The sequence below is a fragment of the Rhipicephalus sanguineus genome, chromosome 3, assembly GCF_013339695.2.
Source record: "Rhipicephalus sanguineus isolate Rsan-2018 chromosome 3, BIME_Rsan_1.4, whole genome shotgun sequence".
Taxonomy (NCBI): Eukaryota; Metazoa; Arthropoda; class Arachnida; order Ixodida; family Ixodidae; genus Rhipicephalus; species Rhipicephalus sanguineus.
Window position 1 is genome coordinate 187,736,999 of NC_051178.1, and position 22,366 is coordinate 187,759,364.

General features: G+C 41.4%; 1 protein-coding gene across 11 annotated transcripts in view; it reads left to right on the forward strand.

The window, feature by feature from the left end:
• LOC119387859 (sodium/hydrogen exchanger 7) overlaps positions 1 to 22,366 on the forward strand; it is a 66,387-nt gene that overhangs the window by 33,241 nt on the left and 10,780 nt on the right. For 2 of the 11 annotated variants that reach the window (XR_007415469.1, XM_049413714.1), the window contains exons 15-17: positions 5,803 to 5,915; positions 7,014 to 7,122; positions 11,482 to 11,592. Coding sequence is in view for 8 of the 11 variants with exons in the window: in XM_049413714.1 (XP_049269671.1) it covers positions 5,803 to 5,915; positions 7,014 to 7,122; positions 11,482 to 11,592 (333 nt within the window). In the remaining 3 variants the exon portion in view is untranslated. Of the gene's footprint in view, positions 1 to 5,802; positions 5,916 to 7,013; positions 7,123 to 7,192; positions 10,947 to 11,481; positions 17,960 to 22,366 lie in introns of those variants that run through there. The other 9 variants (XM_049413712.1, XM_049413713.1, XR_007415470.1 and 6 more) reach the window with 7 other exon arrangements.

The window sequence follows — 22,366 nt, forward strand, 5'->3', positions numbered from 1 at the left end:
ATGCATCGCATGCGTTGTACATTCATCACGACGGATAACGCTTACCGTAGTTAGTGAAGTCAAAACATAAGCAATCTATATAGTATCTGATCTATAGATCATAATGTGTCTGAGATCTTTCTTTCCTAGCCTCAATGTGGGTCTTTAGATAAGCTCTGCACTTTCGCCATCAAAACAAAAACCAAAAATGATGTCAAGCCTGCCTTTCTAGACTACCGGTGTATTCCAGTACGTGTGCAGTGGTTCTGCTTCCATAGCATTGGCTGCATAGCTAAAGAAGGTTGTCCCCAAGAATAGAAGAAATTGAACAGTCCTGTTATCATGCTGCTAGGACGTAAGCAACACTATCAACAGATACTCTTCCCCTTTGCCTCAGCTAGCAGTTTCTGGTGACTTTCGTTCCGTGCTTTCTCCCATGTATCGGAATGAAGGGACCACATCATGTTACCTTGATTTCCTGCTTTGTTCGTTTTCTATTTTACTTTACTGCGCATTTCCAGTGGCGGCATTACGCATTCTGCATTGGATTAAACTAAGTCACATAGTATTGTTAGTGAATTGCAAGCAGTGCGTGCTGTGAAGGGCATTAGTCTGTGTGAGCTTGACTCGCTTTGAGGCGTGACTACCTGGAGAGAAAGGGCAAGGCACCATTCTATTTGAAATTTCAACTTTTTTCGTGCAATACAGCCATTTCACACTTTGTTGACATGATTGCCGCTGTGTTTGTTTATACACAACGCCAAAAGACTAGTGAGGGGCTCTTTAGGTGCTCAAATTGGCATAATTCAAAGACTTTTGAATCCACATACACATGGCATCTTGCATTTAATTAGTCATAAGCAAGGACCATTAATGTTGTGTATAAATTTCAGTTAAGGAAATGATTGCGATGAGCATGTCCACCTAGAGAAGATGAAATTTTTTGTTTGTAGTAAAATTGTGACCAATAATTAGTGTTATAAATAATTTTTCCACTAACATATTTTTTATGCTATGTCCAAGTAGTATACTGTCTGCTAGGTACTAGTGACAGGACCTTTTGTGATGGCAGCTCCTATGATAGGCAAAAGGCATTATATAGTGACATTATTGCGAGAATTGTGGGTGTGTGACGTAAATTTCAATTTAATTGAATTTACAACATGGCGACAGAGGTTTTAAATTTTCATTCTAGATTATGGAAAGAGTGCTTTGTGGATGTGCACTAATATTGGACATAAATGTTTCTATGCATAGAAAACACGTTCATAGTAGGCGTTTGTGATACAGCAACACTATACCTACCTCAATGCGAACTGGTCTACAGGAGCTCGATCCTGTTGTGAATTAACTTATTTGATGCTGCGTCAGTGGGCAGACACTTTTGCCAGAATGGTAGGAAAAATAATGTCCCAGATCACGCCTCGAAGTGGGGGCGAGCAGTGAAATGCTGCGATACTATCAAGATACATAGTAGCTTGACATCTTGTTTAAAGGGGTCCGACACAAAAGTTTTGGCCTCGCGTTTTTTTGCTGCATTGTGTTGTCTGGGGGCCTGTTAGTCATAACACGGCACATCGTTTGCTGCAGTGTGCGACAGATAATTAATTACAGGCTCCTCATTACCGACCAGTCTCAGTTTCGGTTTGAGAGAGCTTCAGAAACTACAGGCCGCTGGGTGTAACTATCACTACCTAGCGTGTGCAACGCTCGACCACGTCAGCACACAGAACTGTTGACACACTTCTGAGCAGTCTGCAGCCCTGACAGCACAAGGAAATCAAGAAGTCCTTTCTAACAGAAAACTGAAAAGCAGTATCGCCAAACACAAAACTTTCAACACGTGCGCTGCGGCCACGGACTCGTGAGCAGCCGCTGAAAAGTAGTCTGCTAGTGCAAGCGCGGCAAAAGAGAAGTGGCTACTGTCACGTCATCATAACTTGTTGTATTGGCTGCAGCATGGTGACGTGGGGGAATTAGGGTGGTTGCCTTCGAATCCCTTTCAAGGGTTGTCGCGAGGTGCGGCATACAGCGCTGGATTGTGCATGTGAACTTCAAAATTCATGTAAAGCACCTTCCAAGCTATATTCGCTGTTAATATTTTGCAGATGATATACGCACATTCATGGGAATCGATCCCGCAGGCTATCTCGGCCACGAAATTTTGTGTCAGTATTTCTTTAAGCTTGTTCCTGGTCATGTCAGTTGATAACGCTTAAGAAATAGGTGATGCCTATAATGGACGAGGGTGAGAAGGGAGGAGCATGCAGGTTCCCTTCATGCCCCCCTCTGTATTGCGGAGTATCCTTTCCCTAAACATTACCATCTTGTTGCTGGAAGACGGTACCTATACTTCGTTTCATACATCAGGTGCAACGATATGGAAGCTAGCAAGACTTCTTGTAGTAGATGCGTTCGCACCAAGAAATAGGTCAGTGATTTTACCCTCCGTAACAAGACTTCTTTAGTTTTTAGATAGAGTAATAGATGGACATGCTTTGTGCCTTAGAAACAAAGAAACCACATTAATTATGCGGTTGTCAATCAGTAGGTTGTTCTGGATTGCTTAGCGTCTTTGTTTTCGTATCAAGGCCTCTGCGATGCAGCCAGAGCCAATCACGGAAGCCACATTTACAGTGATAAAGTCTAAGCGCGAGACATGTAGACCTGCGCATTTTGCTGACCGAATTTTTTGCATAGCTTCCACACTGTTGCACCTGATGTATGAAATGGTGTATAGTTCCACAAGATGGTGTAGGTTTCATTGAGACCCAGCTTGCAGACAAGAGGATGTGAATTTGGGTTTGGAAAATGCCACGTTCACAGTTTTCTGCTTTGGCTATATTATGGGTGTAGGCCTCGACAGTATGCCAAGCAGCAGCGTAGCTGGAACAGGTTTCACCATCCTCTTACTTCTCGTTGAAGTGAGGCTACTCACTTTCTTGTGATCATCAGCGACATCTATTATTGCGACCCCAGAATTTAAAGGTGATAAATAGGGGTTGACTCAGACTTCGTTTTTACTGTTGTGAAGCTTCTTTTGTCTTTTAGAATTGGTAGCTCTCACTTTCGGGAACCATTGTGTCCTCAAAAGGAGGATATGTCTTACTTGTTGACTAGGAGCAATGGTGTTAGACTTGAAAGGTTTAGCATACATGTTCTTGCTTGACCAGTGGTGAAAAATTGTCCTTCAGCTCGTTTTTATCGACCTTCACGACTTTGCTATATGAGATTGGTGGTTCATCAAAAAACATACAGGGCCTACAGGACACTAAGATTGTCTTGGCATTTGTGGGAAGCATTTCGGGCTAATAAAAGGGCTTTGTAGATGAGCTTATGGGAATGTACGTACAGTGCTTTGGGGACTGGCTTTGTTAAGCTGTACTTCTCTGATCAGCTGAAGAGTTCAAGTCTGTTTTATTATTTTGCCGTAGATTCAGTATGCCTCTGTTGTAGGACCATTCATGGGGCTCCATTAAAAATTTGGATGCTACAAGTTGCAAAGTGCTGCCCAGAGAGCATTCTGCTGGAATAACTTTTAGAGAGGCTTTCGTTATAGCTTCAAAAAAAGTAAATGAAATAATGAGGTGACAGCACGAGAAGGGGAGCAACCCTCTGTCCCTGCTACTGATACTTTCTCCCACTGCCTTTAACAGTGTTCGCACAGGACATTCATCTCTTGCTTTCCCCTATGTTTCCTTCAGTCGCAAATTTTGATTGTGTTCTGATGGCCTTCGTATTTATATATTTCACTGTAAGCACATTTGAAACATTAAAGAAGAAATTTCGGACCAACAGCGTCAATATTTAAGCCAGTCTTCATAACTGCAAAAATAATTATTGCTGGTATTGGCATCTTGTCTATGATGCAGGCATCATGAGATAAAATATGTAGTTCGTGACTTTTCGATGGGAGAAACAGTCATTAACAGCAGCAACACAGAGCCAACCGTCAAACTTCTTGTTACATCTGATTGTGCACCTCTTAAATATACAATTATCTTGTATTACATTTTCCGAACCAAACATAATGTTATTAGCTGCAGACAATTCCTATTATGTTCACTGATATGTTCGATGTTCTATCGTGTCATCACTCATGGGAAATAATCAAATAGGAGTCGCGCCTGCAGATAGAGGCATTGCGACTGAAACGCCTATCGGAAAACTAGGGCCCATGCAACAATTACATTGTGGATCCCCACTTTGATCACCTCTTTCATTCTCTCTCTCTTCTTTTCTTGTGGCCCAGAGCATTTCCAATGACATTTCTGTGCGCTCCATATTTTGTGGGAATCCCTACGTTGTTTCTGCTGCTGCTAGATATCTGTGCATTGTAGGTGGTGCATGTGACTGGAAATTGCTTGGTATGGCTGATAAAGTGGGTTTTCTGAAAAAGACGCAACTGCTTTCTTTTTAATGTTAGGTGTTTTTGCGGTGTATGTTGGTGTGGCATTCTGTAGACGCTCGTCACCCATGTGATACTTATCTTCTCACACTGCCGAAACCTGGGGATGGCCTTTAACAGTAATATAAAAGAGACAAAAAGGTTCGAAAGCTGCTGCATGTTGACATCAAGGGAGTTCTGCTGTGTGTATAACATAAGTGTATGCTTTGTGCACATTACGTAAGAGCACCCTGCATCTGTGATGTAGCTCAGTCTTCCATTGCCTTGTTGCTGCATTTTGACGCTACATTTCACACATGTGACGAATTTTAGCCTATAATATGAAGCATTAAAAGAATACTTAATTTGTTGACTGTTGAAATTTCATGTTTCATATCTCACTTCTGCCTGAAGTCCTGAGCGTTGATCTCGCTCTTCAGCTATGGTTTGATTAGCACTGTGGCTGTGAAGGATTCACGAGATTTCAATAATTTGCCTTGGTGTCAGATGTTGTCAGGCCGAAATTTTATAATTTTTGCCTTTGCAAGAAGGTATGTATGAAGAGCAAGTTATTGCATGCCTCGGTGCATGTAGTGTTTAGATTATTTTTAACAACTATAAAAAATGGGGAATGTTTTGTTATGAGAGTGAAGAATTAAGTCGGAGAAAGAAGACGAAAAAAACTTGTCTCGGTCAGTACGCATGCTAGTGCCATTGAACTTGCATGGCTTGTGTAGCATGTGAATGGGTGTATGCAGGGACTTGTTCATTTTCGCACTAATGCCTGCGCAGTCGGCTTGCTGACAATTGCCTGCATGATTTTAAAGATGCAATGCTTGAAATTGTTGACTAATGTCCTGTTTATTGTGGAACTGCTTGTGAGAAGAGAAAAAGAATACAGTGCCGAGCATGTTGGTAAGCTCAACGTATGGCACATAAGCTTCTGCAATTGATGAAGTTAATTTTAGGACTAGGTTATGTCAGTTAATCAAAAGCATAAGTGCCAGTGTGCTTATTGCTACTGGAGTTTTCATGACTTTGTAATTGTTGGTGCATGCTTTCAACAAAAATGACGGCACCAAAAATTGCCGAGAGCGTGTCGTAGAAACGAGCCTCTTGTGTGACAGAACATCTCGGAAGTTTTCATTTAATATTGTACAGTTGAGAATCTGTTTAATTTTTTTAGATGATGCACTTTAGAAGCTTTTTATATTACTAGTGTGGTACTTACTTACCAGGCTTTCCTATTCTCATCTGGATGTCTATTTCTTTAGATCCGTGTTAAGAAGACCTAATTTACTCTCACCAAATTTTTCTTTCGCATTATCGCTAACAGCTCTGGATTTGTTGTGAAAAAGTTTGAGTTTCATTGGTGACATGCGTTATGGCGGCTGAAAGCATGACATCGTTGCTGCATTGTTTTCTCTTTTGTTCAGGCTGGCCAGGTGCAAACACCACCAGAACTGCAGAGCCCACCACCACAGCCAGAGACAAGGACACCCTACGAGAAGGCGTGGCTTGTACGCAAGTGGTACAACTTTGACGTGAAGTATCCTTTGTGTTGCGGTCACGCTTGCGGAGGCCTGTCGATTCTGACCGCTCCTATAAACACTTTTAAGTTATTATTGCTGGTGCAGTTTTACAGAACATGTGTATCAGGAATTTATAGTAGAGGTTTTGCTCGTAGAAGTTTGTAAAAATTCACCTTGAGTGACCCTTGTTCTTCGAGCATAATATCAAACAATACAGAAAACAACAGACTTATACCCGTGTCACACGGGCATTTGGAAGGCCTTCCAATCAATAGTCTATTGACTCAAAGGTCAATAGTTATCCATCTGAAATGGTTTTATTAAAATTGTGCATCCAGGCATACACACGTGCATGTACATTTTTTAATGAAACAGTTTCAGATGGGATGGTATGTGCTCATCCTTTCTTTTCCCACTTTTCTCTCCACAAAAAATACAGCCTCTTACAAGGCCGCACAGATTACAATCACTGAGGCTTGTATGCATTGCCCTCATAAGCTTGATGCCGGTGTATTTGTTGATTATGAGTCAACTGAAGTTTTTCAGCGTCATTTGGAAATTATTTGTACATAATATTGTATTTAATATTGTATATTGCGCTTTCCCACCCCTGTAACAGCCCGTGAGGGCTTACAGTATTGTAAATAAATAAATAAATAAATAAATAGATAAATAAATAAATAAAAAACGCTGCAAGGGGGGGGGGGATGGGGGTCATCACCCCCCCTAATCACCTAAGGGGGGGAGAAGCAAAGATAACCCCATACATTTACTCAGTCAAACCTGTGCCATCATTGCTTAGAGATCAGGGTTATGGCCACGTAGGTTTTTGACGATAACAGCGGCCAAAGACTCCTGATTTTGCAATCCAGGAACAATTTACTTCCTACTCCTGGAAAACCAGGGACCAAAGGCAGTCCATTGTGAGAAGATGTCATCTCTTCATTTCATTTTGTTTCATTCATTGTGAGGCGTGTTGTTTTTTAGACTCGACCGAAAGGGGGGGGGGAGGGGGAGCTGCAAGTGAAGCTTTGCCGCGCTGGCCCCCCCCCCCCCTGATGGGGAACCCTGCACATGCCTATGATTGCTCTCCTTGACTCCTACAATCACCCTAGATTCATGAAGCCCCTGCTGACGCACAGCCGCCCGACGCTTCTGGACACGCTGCCCCAGTGCTGCCTGCCCTTGGCCCACGTGCTCACCTCCACGGAGCAGCTGATGCAGGTGAGGCTGCCTCGCTCGCCGGTGTCACCCCTTTCGCAAGAGTTCTGCCCCCTGCGCCACTCTCTGGCAGATGAACGACCACCACCACCCTGCGCGGGACACGAGCTCAACTTGTGGGTTTGAGGAGGACGGGGGCATGCGCGACGACGAGCCGCCGACCGGCTCGCTCAAGCTCAGCACCCATTCGGCCCTTTCCGTTGACTCGTCAGTTTCCTTGCGGGCCTCCCACCACCCACATCACAGTGACTGCTGACGCCCTTCTCTCATGCTGTCCTGCTGCTTTGCCTGCTGCACCGCTAGCTGCCCTTCCTGCCTGCCTGCTTCCTTCCTTGCATGCCCTCTCCTGTGCTACTCACCCTCGGTGCCCTGTTGCTGTTACAGCACCTGTGAGGGTTGCTATTCTCACAGCATCACCACTGCACATAAACACATAAGCTTGTGCATGTTTGTGCAAGGAACAGCAAAGGTAGGCTAAAAGAAGTGGACAAAGTAAGCGTAGAAGTGTTCTTGTCTCTTCTGCTTCTTTCAGTCTCATGTTCGCTGTACCCGTTAGAAATGTTCTAGATCTGCGCTTCTGTTACTTTTGGCATGGCTGGGACGAAATCCATGCATGGCTCCTTTCAGAATTGTGCCTCACTACTACTTATCTGTGTTTCTCTGTTGGCACTCTTCACACCCACGTGGGCTGCCACTCTGACGGTGATAACCTCTGTATTACAGCATAATGTTTGTTCTTTGTGCTTTACGTGGAACGAGGTACAAGTTTAGAACCTTATGCATGCTTTTTAAAACAAACACTGGCATTGAGGTTTTGTTCTAGCTGCACTGTTAACATATGTATTTCAGTCACTCTTAGCATTGTTGTAAGGATACCCAAGTAATTCGCTTGGATGGTTAGTTACTGTGGACATTATTGGAATGATTTGAGTGATTGAGCTAGCATCTTCGTACTATATTTCTCTGGTACTTACGGTTGTTGGCGTAGACACATTTTTAACGGGATATGTTACAGTTACATTGGTCTTACTTGCACAGAAATTTAGGAAAATACCTTTGCATAGGGCTGTCTAGGAGTTTTTTAAAAGTATAATGCCTGCTACATGTAAGCATGTCAAAAACAGACAGCACAACGGAACTGAGATGAGCAAGTTATGCCGTCACGAGAAAGAAGTCTCGTTTTTGTTGTCAGACTGTTTGCATAGCTGTGTCACAGTTGTGTATTGTTAAGGACATTTCAGTGTGATTGGTCTTGTTCTGTGAACACAGTATGGTAGGCCGCCTGTTCTGTGTGACCTGTATATCTCGACTGTTGTTAGATATTGTTATCTTTGTTTTGAGTTGTTTGCTTATTGACTGTTCTGCTTTCTTCTCGCTTCAATTAGAAATGCTGCTGCCTAACTTGCACTTGTCAGCTGCCTGCTTGTTAAATGTGCATGCATGTAAGGCTGCACTAACATGTTTGAGTCTTTTGCAATGGCCCTTGTAACCACTTCATTGTCAATATTTTTTGTTCTGCTCATTCTTATGTTGTACATGACTTACTGTTAAGCTTTAAAGACTTGCTCTATTATGTGTCTATTTCTATGCTTTGCATGATTTTTCTCCGAGCAGTCACTAGTGGTGCTGTGTATGGGTCAAAATTTTAGATGGAGAAAGATTAACCGCAATAAAGCACACCTAGTTACGCTACGACAAAGGTTTAGTTCATGCTGCAGCAATAGTCTTGTTAAACTATTGAAGTAAGCCAGACATCGCAACAAGCTCCACTTTCACGTGAAGTGTCTTGTTGCCTAAGAGTCTTAGAAAAAACATCTTGTGTGGAAAGCTGGCTATCTTGAGGAGGACTAAAGGGGTCCAATATTATTCCTCGCTTTCTTCAGGTGCGATAGTACAGCTCTGTCAGTTGATTAGCTGAAAAGCTGAAAATATTTTTGTTTTGTGAACTTGCGTATGCAGTCTGAGGGATCTGAGATGTAAAATGATATATTTGCTTGTTAAGAAGTCGCTACTGTTATTGTGGAAAAAAAGTGCAGTGTTTGCACATCATCTAGTCAAAAACATGCATTTTTTTGCTTGTCCTCTAGTTATGCTTGGTAGTTTTATTTTAGTTCAAAGGCAGGCCATTGGAGTATTATTGTTTTATGCCCTGCACCACTTATTTTGTTAGAGCCTTCTTGTTAGAGCCTATCTATCATGAAACTTATAAAATTATTTTTTATATTTAGACATCTCTTGCCGTTAAGGAACATCCTAAAGTGATACTAATAAGGGTCAACAAAAAAGGCACATAATGAGTGAATTGTCTTTTATTGTGACAGAGTAGTAATAGCCTGGTATATGAAAATTGCCACTTTGCCAATACTGCAACTTCTTTGTTCAACCTGCTTTCATACTGTACTGCTCTATTTCATCAAGGCATGATAGGCAAACTAGTCTAATATTACATGCTGCTGCAGTTATGGGTTGCCCTGTGCATTGCTGAACTCAATGTGATCTCTGCAAACTGAATCATTATGCATTTAGACATTCTGGTTAATAAGTTATATTAATTGGTCGGAGGTCACGCAATCTGTTTCCAGCAATGATTTAGCTGCCACAAGGCTTTCTTGTTAGTTTTTCACTGATATGGAAAAAGTAAATCGTGAAAAGACGTCGAAGCATTACTTTCAAGACCAGCGAATTCAAAATTTTCTTGTCACCTTTTTTTAGCGTGTGGTTTACGTAACTACTGATCTAACTTCGCTAGGTAATGTCGCCCAAATTGCAGCAATTATTAAAAATTTTTATGCCTTTCCTCAGTGTGGTTTGTCTATTTCCTGGCTGAAGCTGTCTGCTTTATTTCCACTGATAGTAAGGTGACTTTTAGAAAGGTCGTGTAAACAGTATGTCTCTTGCAATTTTTTTTAATGCAGCAGCCTAATGCTTCGATGCAAGGCTTCAAAAGTAAGAATGCTAGCGAGTAACAGTTAGCTGCATTGCTGCCATCTGTAATGGCACATATGCACATGCCTTGGACCAGTGGCTGTTGACTAGGTTCAGCAGTGTAAAGAATTGAGTAGCTTTGCACTGTGCACTTGTTGCATTGTGGCATGTAAAAGCTGTACTGGCGCACTTCAGGGGATCCTTGTGCTGCATTACTTTGCTTATAAAAGCAACGTATGTAAGAACACTCATTGCATTTCATATGTACAGGCTTTCTGTCGAGACAGACTGTGAACTAGGACATCCCGTGGTGTATTTTGCCCAAACACATTGTGGGAACTTTTGTGCGTTTTATCCAGTATTGCCACTTCTCTCCCATTTTTCCTGCTTTAAGAATTTGGTCATTGCACATAGTAAGCATTTTTCAGTGCTTAGGGCTATGTTTTTATCTGCAATGTGTCTTCCACCTACAGGGGCAGGTTGAAATGTGTAGCAGTGTGCTCATGTGCAAGAAGGATTGCACAGCATGTAGTAAGCTTTGCATAGTTTCTAGTATGCTTAGCATAAAAGACATTTCCTTTAGTGTTTCTTTCCCATTCAAATGAATTTTCCTGTTCAGTCGAATTCACTTCCAGCTTGTCATTTATTTTTTCCCTGTTACGCAGCAAGGTAGTGAGCGCTTAGCTTGGTTAGGGCCAGGTCAGCTTAGCACACTAAAGCTAGGTACCACTCTCAGCATTGGAATTCGGGGTACATGAGCCAGAAAACGCTGTGCTGGACAGGATATGAAGCCAAATAACAGTGCATCTGCCCCTGATTTCATGATTTCGCCATGGTGATTGCAGGGGGATCTGACCTGTTGTGAAAGAAACAAGGATGCTATGTGTTTGAAAGCCAGAAAATTTGGCACTGTTCTTTAATAGCCTGATCTTGAGGCTGCATTCGCAGTTCAACATCGAGAAGCTTCAGTCAGTAGCTTAAGTGTTCATTGGCTTGTTGGCCTAATTCTTGTATATGACCACAACATGTTAAAAGGGGTATGATGGACCATTTTTGCACTAAGACGTAAGGGAGCAGGAAAAAAAAAGTAGGTAGTTAATTAAAATAATCTGGAGCCCTTCACTGCAGTGTCCCTTGTAGTGTATGGGTCTGTTCAGTGCATCTAGCAATCAATTCATCAAACAGTCTTGGCCTATCTATTATTTTACACACATCTTGCAGTTTTTTCATGCCCAACAGTGTCACACTGATGGCATAAATATTCATGCCTTCAACGCAACGGGGTGCCGCACTGTTGCTAAGTTGCAGTCTTTTTTTCCCGTTCCCACCGCTTTCCCTTTGACCTTGTGTGATTAGCTGCATTGAGCCTTTGTGTGCTGCTTTGAGAGCATTGCCAGCGCTTTCATCCCCTTTCCTCGCCCCTTCACTCCTCCTTAGGAGGATGCTCGACCCCGAGACGACGACTCAGACACAGACCTGTGCCTGGACGAGAGCGACTTTCACTTGCCCGAACGCAACAGCGCCTCCTTTCGGGGATCCCTGTCCCGGGTAAACTCAGCTCTTGCTCCCCAAGTGTTTGTCATTGAGAAACCACCCTCACAGCAGCCTGTCCCAGCTGAAGCTCGCAGGGCCGACCTCCCCAAAGCTCCCCAGTTTTTCTCGTCTCTGTCGCTCGGGTCTCTGTAATAGAAAAGTGTCGTGCTGTGATGCCTCTTGCTGATGCCCTGCCCCCTCCACAAAGCACACCCTGTGTTGTAGCAGTCAACGCCGTCGCAAGTCTCGGTGCATCTGCTGGCACAGAAGTTCCCGCTGCGAAGTTTTGGCAGCTTTTAGAAGAGACTGTGCGCTTAGTCTCGTGTTCGCTTGCCTTTCTTGACAGCGACTGTGCCTTCAGCCAGTGCTGTTGCTAATTGATCAATGTGTTCGTGTTGGCCCCCCTTTACATGGTGGCTTGTACTCCTGTTGTTTTAAGCTCTCCCAGTTCTGGTGATTTCTCTTTACGCCTTCCCCCTCATACATGCTGGCATGTTTCTTGATTCAAAGTTGAAGGTTATAACTTCTTGTTTTTAAAACAAGCTCTTTTTTTGGTTCGGAAATCTTTTTTTTTTTTATCTCTACACAACGAAAGGAAATCTTTTTCACCTGGTAATTTAATATCTTCACAACAGTATTAAAGTGCAACTGGATTTCCATTGCTTTCATCTAAATAATAAATGATAGTTCCATATACAGGAGTGAACTTTGAAACACTGTGATTTAGAAAGCGTAGTTCCTACTCTGATGGTTCAATTATTTGGCTGATAGTTTCTTCCTGTCCTTTATAAAACTGTGATAATTATACCTTACCTCATTATTTCTTACATAGGAAAGCAGACCTTATTGCAAGAAGCAAGGCTGCATTCTTCTATGAAGTAACGAGCTGTGGACTTAGGTTAAGATGAGCATTCGTTTTATAAGAAGGCCCGAAAGTGGAGTTAGTTCAACCATTATTCCTTGTTAGGAGTGTCCAAACATGTGTAAAAGCTGTTTGAGGTAGTTTAGTAATAAATTAGTGATATTATCTCTGTAATTCATTAAAGCAGGCAGTTCTGCGTACGCTGTTTGAAGTGGTGTGCTACCTCTCGCATCCTTCGTAGTGTTTCTAAGTACAACTAGCACGATATGAGAAAAGTACTGGTAGGCAGCCTTGCATCAGTGTGCGTCATTTTGTGCTGCATGCGTATGGTGTATGGGGCGTCAACTGTGCATTCTTGTATGACGTCTACAAAACACCTGGAGAGCATTTAATGTTCGATAGATATAAGTATGTGCAACTAACTTTGTAGGTACGTTTCAGTGACTGTGGAAGAATAAAAGGTGTATATCATAGGCACAGGATAACTGCACCTCTGTTCGTGCTGGTTTCCTCGACCTGTGGGAGCAATGCAGTTATAAGGTCATAATTTTTCTGATCCCTGCTAGCGGCATGAGGTGCTGTGTTCGCCAGGGGCGTAGCCAGAAATTTTTTTGGGGGGGGAGGGGGGGGGGGTTCAGCCATACTTTATGTACGTTTGTGCATGCGTTTGTATGTGTGCGTGTTATATACGCAAGCAAAATTGAAAATTTTCGGGGGGGGGGGGGGTTGAACCCCTCAACCTCCCCTTGGCTACGCCCTTGGTGTTCACATACTTCCTTTAATATTTCCCACAAATGTCCTTATGTCTGGAGTAACCTCTAAGGTACTACTAGCTCTTGCTGTCTCTGTAATTACTGTTTAAAGATGCAGCTAGAAATCACCTAAGCGAACCCTCTGTCAAATTTAATTTGCAGTGTTGCCATCGGGATCGTATGTCTTGGTTAGGGCTTTCAGGATATTTTCCCAGTGTGTGCACGCTTTAAGCTGGGCGTGGGCTTTGTGTCGATAGAAAAAAGCTGCACTCATTTTGATTATTTGTCATTGCGCAGGCAGTGATAATTAGTACTGGGAAATTAGTATCAAGAAACAGAGCAGTTACTTTTTATTCGGCCAGAGCATTTTGACCCAGTATGATTTAATGACACCAGTAACTACAGCTTATTAACTCTCAACATACACTCTCTGCACTGCCTTGCTTATCAGTGTTTCAGAATGTTTCTCTGTAATAGCAGCATAAACAATGCCCTATTTCATTGAGAAGATCGGTACAAAGGGCAGTTTATAAGCTGCTCGGAAAACTGCTCCTTGGTGCTTTGCCCTATGTTCGACCGTCAAGTTGTGTCTGAAGGCTTCGGGAAATCATTGCCTGTACCGACCAGAGATTATTGTCACTCCTGTGTGGAACTTTTTCCCATTTTTATACACGCGCATAAAGATTCCTTTGTAGAGTTCCACACTCTTGGAAAATGATGTCCCTTACACTGTTGCACCCCTGGCAAAAGAGGTGAAAACTACAAACAAGAGGAAGCAGTTCCTTGGCATCATTGATATGCTCGTCTATTCTTCTTCAAAGCACTAAGCCTTGAATTTTATTTTGGAAGCCATAAAATGTCACCGGTTGTTGAGCACGAGACGTCCGTCTTTCGATATGCCCAACTTTATTTGAAAACATTGTGGCGCAGTTGTTGATTGAATGCAAACGGTATCAAACTGTGTAGCTTGAAGTAGGTGCACTGAGATTGTATGCGTGCAGCCCGAAGCTTGCTTCTCAAATGTTTGGTGCAAGCCGTAGCTGGCTTGATCTTTTCAGTACTTGAGAACACTGATTTTTGCGTTATTGCGTTTACGTCTCTAAATGAACCTTTATTGGTGCCTTGTAGCGTTCATTTTTTTATCTTCGTTATTTCTTATATCGCAGTGAGAAAGCCCATATATCTATATATATATTTTTAATATCAACGGTGAGCATAAGTGGGCATGAAACGTTGCAAGCTGCATGAAGGTATGCAGCTTGCGCAGCTGGTTGAATGTGGTTGCAGCCTCATCAGTGGCCTCTATTAGCACACTAGAACCCCTAGTAGTGTATGTTGGGCACTTTCTTCAAGCACACATGAAGAGCTAAAACATTTAACTATGGTGTGTTCCATTTTTGGAACACTGTCACTTGAGTGCTGTGCGTCAAATCTTTCAGTTTTTGTGAGGTTGGTCACAGCACATCAAATGTCTGTGAACAATCATTGGGAAATACAACAGAGCGTGTGCTACATGCATTGGTTTAGCTAGCTTGCTGAGCAGTATAGCGCAGTGGTAATTTTCCTGCACTTGTAACTCAGTGTTTTCATTTGTTTATCATGGCGTGACGGGCAAAGGTCGTGGCGCGGCTGTGGTACTGTTTGGCTAAGTGGGCTGTAGACTGGTACAAGTTGAATAGGAAAGTGTAGCCAAACTTAAAAAAATGAGCAAAACAGGAAGGCTAGCATTTAGAGAACTTGCACAGTAGTGCAGGTGTGAATTTTGGTTCTAATGACCATTTGAAGCAGTTTATTTTGTTAGTTTTTTAAATTATTTTTGTTTCATATCGAGGACAGTGTAACTAGAAATATAGATGAACTGAAATATACATAAACATCCTGTGTACACCTCACTTTGTGTTTTTTGGTTTCCTGTTTCTCGTTACGGTTCTTAATTCAAGATGTTCAACCAAAGAGCCAAGATTATAATGGTATCAAGTAATACAATCTGCATCTTGCTCTCTTTAAGGAATAATTAATATTATGCATATTTTAAGGAAATGTCTTGCTGAAAAACAGAGACGTGACCAACACTAACAGTTCATAGGCCTTCATTACACCATCTGTAATATCAAAACGAAACCTAATATGAAATTATAGTTTAACTAACTTCTGAGTAGATGGAGGAACCATTGCATGGGTGTTTTCATGGCCATGAACTGTCTCAGTGATGGCCAGGGGTGTGCATCAGCAACCAGATGGCTATACTAGGGGGCAGCACATAAGAATTGTTTTATTTTTACATGTAATGTTGCTACATAATGGAATATAGAGAATAATGTCATTGTCTCGTAGTCCTGAGACTAAACTTGGACCTCAGAAAGAACTTAGAGGGTCCAAATTGCCCATAAAGCTCTTCTAATAATGTTATTTCTGAATCGCCACCCCAGTATCTTGTCATTTGCTCTGGCTTCCATGAACTATAGTCACTTTGTTAGGGTAAAGTTTTTTCCCGAGTAAACCTAAAAGCACTGATAGATAGGTCAGCATCTGTGCTTGATATTAGTGTGGATATATCTCTTTGCTGTTGTACTTCAAGTAGCATTGACAGATTTCTTCAACGCTGCTCTTGCCTGCATCTCAACACCTCCTGAAAGAAAATATATATATCTTGAGAAAGAAAAAATCTTGAGAGCTACAGGCTGTCAAGATGCAAGCTATTCTCTTATCTAGCATGGAAGCCACGAAGGTTGGGTCTGTTGCAGTGCTTCTGCAGACTTTGCCTGGTAGGGAAAAAAATATGAGTATGAGATCCAGACTGTGGTTGCTCATAAGTGGTTAACTGCGTTAGAGCCTTGAAGTATTGTCTCATTTTATGAATACTTCTGACCACTAGTTATCCTTCACTGACCTTACATCTTAACTATATTTGAAATAATAGTTGTATGCAAGGGATGACTTGGGTGTTTGTTAATTATTGCAAATCAGAATGAACTTGAATGACTTGACCTTATATTCTCGTTTGACAGCAATGGAATGCTTGCACTTCATGCACACACCAGAGCAAACTTTTTTTTTTGTTCAGGGACATTTATTGCTACAAAGACGAGATTATGAATGGATATCTATATCCAGGTTCTCAGTGTTCACTTTCATTTCTTTGTTCATGATATGTGCCCAAAAAGCTTGAAGCCTGGACATGAACACTGCACCTCAATGTGTGCACTTGCCTTTATTTATTCATTTGAGGTGCATTTTCTTGAGTACCTTTTATTCTAGTCTTCTCTTTTTTTTTTTCCTTTCCTCGGATGTGATCGTATGATGCCATGACGAACGTTCTTGATTGTCAGTGTAAAGCCCACATTAAGTGTACATTCACTAAGTCTTTGAATGCTCACATATATAACTTTTGTTGTTGTTTTCAGTAGAAGTTCCAGCATTTCAATTGAGCATTGTGACATTTTTATTTGATTTTACTAGGTTAGTACCAAAACTTTACAAAATGCCAACAAAGTAACAATAATACACTTTCGAGATATTTCTCATTGTGAAGAGGGAAATGACTTTTTTTCTATATATTCTCCTTTTGGTTCATTAAAACTGTTGTGATGCTGAGAACTGATAAACCTGCAATTTTTGTATTCTGTTGAGTGCACCGCATGCATGGTAAGAGGATTTAGATTGCATGCTGGGATCACATGGTTTGGAGTACCTTGTTCTGCTCTTTAATGTACCAATGCTTACTTGCACTTTTGATTATTAGATGTAAGTGTTTTTTATTATTGCATTTGAGTATGTTGGTGTACTTTCACTCTGCAGATGTATTTTTGTAATGTTTACTGCTGTAGGAAGTTTTACTCTGTCTATGCATTGACATAGCATGTACAGTTGAGCTTACCTATAATGGGTCCTACATGCAACAACCACTCTGTCACTGGGAATGAAGGCAATGAAATAGTCTGAATTTTTATCAGTGACATCGATTTCATATCCTGGGGCATATACTAGTGGACATGTTTGAACTGATATGCAGACATGTCCAGCAGAACAGGTGGCATGATTTAGATGTAGGGTAGTATCCTGTATAATCCTCCTAAAATTGTGATATGTTTATCCAAGCACCCAAATTATCTCTGATTCTTATTATTAGGTTGTTGATTCGAGTTCTTCACCGGTACACTGTGCTGGTCTTTACTGTATTTTATTGCATTGCTTAGATAAGCATTTGTCTCTGCAAGGGAGTCCAGACATTTCCTTGCCTACACTGAAGCACACTTAATTACTCACTTTTAAAAGCCACGCTTTGTCACGTTTTTAGCAGCCAATCTTGTGCTGTGATTGGATTCACCATGAGTAGGCTCAACTGTACATAAACTTCGTTATTGTAATCCACAGGCATGTGCATCTCGCTGTCACAGTGATGTTTACTCTATGCCGTGGCTTTATTGTCGTGCTCTCATGCCAAAAAATATATCTGTGTAAATGCTCACTCGGTCTCTGTAGCCTTACCGCGGCTAGCCTGCAAGACGCAGTGTATGTTCATTACAAGACATTCATTAATTTCACAAGTTCACCTATATTATAGGTCATTTGGCAAAGTAGATGCTCTTTGTACTTTTCAGTGTTCAGTGCATGAGTAATTTGTGGCTAATTTTTTCTTTGTATGCCTTTTCTAGGGTGACCTACAACCGTGTTTATTTCCCGAAAAATAAGAACATTTGCACAACCCTAGGCAACAATGTGCCCTTGCATATGGTGTGTGTGTATTAATAAATTTTCTTTCAGGTGATGCTCTGTCTTGTTGCCTTTTCTGTTTTCTTGCTGCCCTTCTGTCTGTCTGCATTATTTTGTGGCTAGGGCTTGGCAGACATATTGTTGGCTCTTTCAGAAACATTTAAGAGGCATCCAACATTGCGTGCAAAACTTTTTGCCATATTGCTTGATGCATTTCTAGGTTTGGATACAATTCGCCTTGTAGTAATCATAAGCTTTATATAGTACCACGCAATCTGAACCTCTTTGGTTTAAATGAAGCTGGGATCATTGGCTGCTGTGAAGGTGTGATGCTTTCCTTAGCTCCTGTGTGTCTGTGTTTTAAAGACGCAAATTTATTTGATCAGTTTCAAGCTTCCATACAAAATATGCCTCTTCTCTCTTAAGTACAATTTGCACTAGACTGAAAAAAGAAAGACTGCCCCTGCACACTTTTACACATACTCAGCATTTTTCACATATTTTGCAATTTCAGGGGCATTAATTGAAGAGGCAGACGTTACATGCATGGAAAATTGCAACCTGTTGTTCCTGCTGTTAAACTTTCAGTTAATTCATTCACTTGTTGGAAACTGCACACTTTAGTCTAACCCATGCTGAAGACTCAATCTTCTTGAAATCCCAAATTAGCACAATATTTGTAATGCCTTGAGTTTTCCCAAACTGCATCTTGAAATACATTGGCACTCTGCATATAGCGTTATTCAAAAAGCATTTCTTACACATTGTTAAAGAAAATGCTAATGTATTTCACAAAACAGTTAGGGTAAGGTGCTTAATTGGGACCAATTGCTAGTTTTCTATGTTAATACGCATACCACGAGCTTGGACCATCATCACTTATGGCATTATGTGCCATACAGTAGTTGATTATAAAGTTAATAAAATTTCATTGATTATCTGACTGCGTGTGGTCTTATGCAAGTAACGTCTGTCTCTTCGTGTGGTCTATCAGAAAAACGAAACTTTGCTCTCTGCCTCAGGCAATTACATTTTTTGAAATGTTTGAATTAAAGAGAACAAGCTACTTAAATTTGGCAGGTGCTGGTTGCATATGAACATGTCTCTCTTGTCAATTCATCACTAATATGCAACATTAATTTTAACAAAAAAATAATGTTTACGTTTCGGTTGCTCATTTCCAGCCCTCACAGGTGAGCCCGTTTATGGTAGATATAATGCTTCTGCAGAAAAGCACTTCTTTGCAAATATTGGTGCTGAGTTTTTCTTTATGGATTTACATTTATTATAGTGGTCTGTTTTTAGTGTTAGATCAGCACTGTGAAGGCATATCAAATACAACATAATTTGCTTACCTTCAAACTGCTGTCATCGTTCTTCTAATTCGACTATGGAATCTAGGCATATTGTGACAAGCAAACTAGCTTATAAGAACCTTGCACTTCAGAGGACTCCTTACTTTAAATACATACGTCAAATTTAAGCGTGTGAAAAAATTATGCCCTTCAAGCTGAAAGTTTGTCACTAAGAACCACTAGATATGTTGCTGAAGTCTTGCTAAGAACTGCACTGTCGCTGACTAGTTTCACACAGATATGTTTAGTGCACTTTAATTTTGTAGTGCAGCTTATTTGGCATATTTACGAAGAAACAAGACTGTAAAAATAAATTGGAAGAATGGGTGAGGGTACAGCCTGTGTGTGACAATTTAATAGAGTGATAGGAGATGTTGCATAGGCTGCTCCAAATATGCTGTAGCATTGAAATTCAACGTCTTATCATGAATCTTTATAATGTTCGGTATACTTGTAAAAATGAAGGTACTGGAATATGCTCTCACTTATCGTGCTTTCATTCCATTCATGTTGATAGCAAGGCATATTTTGTAAGTGCTTCTAAAATTCCAAGTAAGCTTTACTTGGACTAGGGTAGATTGAAGCCTTCCTCCCACTTTCTTTGTTAACCTTTTATTTTATTAGTCCTTATTTTTGAGCTTGGTACTCGTATGGAATATGTGATAAAAGCCTTGCTCGTTCATGCATTAAAGGGGCCCTGGAATACATCTTGAACATAGTCAGAAAGTGGTGCTGATTGGTAGTCGAGGCTGCTATGAAAATGTGAACCAAACATTATGGCATAGCATGCGGCGTGGAATTTACAATTAAATTGAAAGGTCAGCTAGATATTGCTCACTCTTCTCTCGACAACTGATGCTATATACCCGAAATCAACTGCGTCACATACTCAAAAGCACATAGACACGGACAGTGGCCGAATTGAGCATCGGGAGCTGCATAGCTACCATGGCTGCCGCGGCGTGCCGCGACGTTCCTGCGCTGCACTCTACAGAGTGCACTCATGATCACACTGAAAGTGACTAAGTCACTTAGAAATCCACGCATTCAATGAAAACAAGAAATTGCTCAAGGTCATGATGCATGTTGACATAGTACATAGCTTCTTGCCCTCTTGTCATTCCCCCCTGCGTAGCTTTCAGCGCGCTCGCTGGGATGAAAGCGAGTGAGAAAGCGTTTAGAGCATGTGACAAATCCCTGTAACTTCACTCGCACTTGACGGATTCTAAAAATTTTTGCATCAGTCAATTCGTGAGGCAATAAACTTCAAGCACTCGTGCAGTCATCTTGTCTTCTTATGTCCTGTCTTTTTTTGCGCTCAAATCTATTCCAGAATAAACTCCAGTAGTGAGGTCATTTGGTCATTACTTGGAAAAGGGTTGCAGGGCCCCCTTAAGGTATGTTCGAACCTGCAGCCTATGGCTTTGTTTGCAGCATTTGTTTGTGCAGGAAACTAACAGTACACTATCATAAATTAAGGTAGGCGTACAAATGCAGACACAAGTGAAAAGGTCAGTACAAAACAAACATCGTCTTGATCTCTTCTGTTGTGTCCATGTTTGCACGTCTACCTTCTTTTATGTTGAATCCTTACCGCTTAGCTCAACTTCTGTAATTACAAGTGCAATAATGGCAAAGTAAAGAAAGTCAAATTAAATTCAGAGATTAATGCTTCACAAGTGAAAACTGCACTGCTGTTTTAGGGTATTGATTCTGTAAGTTAAGAAAATGGTATGAAGAGATAGAGACCCCTGCTTTAAAATTTATAACCTGCTTCCGCTGATTTACACCATAATAATGCCATGCACCCTTATTTCTTTATTTTTTTGTGATTGGGTTTCACCCACAAAAACTGTAGCACCGCTTTAGCTGGCCACGCCGCAATATTTGAGAAGCTTCGTGATTGTTTGAAATTGTTCTGTTAAGATAATGCACACAACGCGAACAGTCAAGTTTATTCGGGAGCTTACCAGCGATACCGCTGGAATGTTCAATCGTTGATGTATGAAAGACGACACGTTCCGCTGATGATCAGATTTCCGACGGCCGACATCTGTGACTGGCACTACCAATGCACAGCGCGCATTGCTTGTACATTGACTTTTCATTTGCTGGGCACAAGTTTGCCCAATAAAGAGTTTTCATTACGGGTGTGCGAATATTCGAACGTTTCGAATATTCGTCGAATATTACATTCGAAATATTCGTATTCGATTCGAAAATTGTGTATTCGGAAAGTTTCGAATATTTGATAACTTCGAATATTCGAAAAATTCGAATATGCGATTCGATTATCATGCATAAAATAACTCGTCTTCCACATTTCTGCTAGGTTCGTATAGCTAAAAACGTTGCCGAGAGGAGCGATACACTCGTAAGTACACGGAGGCACGATATCTGCCTGCTGCGAGCGCCCCAATACGTATGATTTATTGCTGGTGCATCTACGACGTGCAGCGCTGTTGGCGATCATGTAACCGTACATTTTCAATATTATGCGGCCGTAACGTGCCGCACTACCACTCCTTCACTATACGGGACCACTTCTGAAGAAAGACAGTGACCCATGTGACTGGTGGCGGACTCTAGGCACCTTCAGATACCCCAGTATGGCAAAGCTTTCCCCGTGTAACTCCCTATACCAGCCACTTCTGTTCCAAGCGAGCGTGCCTTTTCAGTGGCAGGGGGACGTGTCTCTGTTAGAAGGGAGCGCCTGCTGCCTGACCATGAGGAGCAACTCATATTTCTTCATGATAACATCTAGTCATTATTTTTATTGTGCCGTGATATTTGATTGCGTTTTGATGTGCATTGTGCTAGCCCGGACATTGTGTTTCTGGAGATAGCAGTGTATGTCCTGTTGCCAGTCAGGATGTTAATGTTTTTATTTTTCAAATAGCTACATGTTAAATAAAATATTGTTACTGTGGAGGCATTTTTTCTTTGATATTCGATATTCGATTCGATATTCGAAGGTGTATATTCGTATTCGATTCGTATTCGAAAAATTTGATATTCGCACATCCTTAGTTTTCATGTGTATCAGCTTGTGCTCTGCGTAGTTCACCGTCATGACCACATTACAATAACGGTAATTTGCAAAGAGC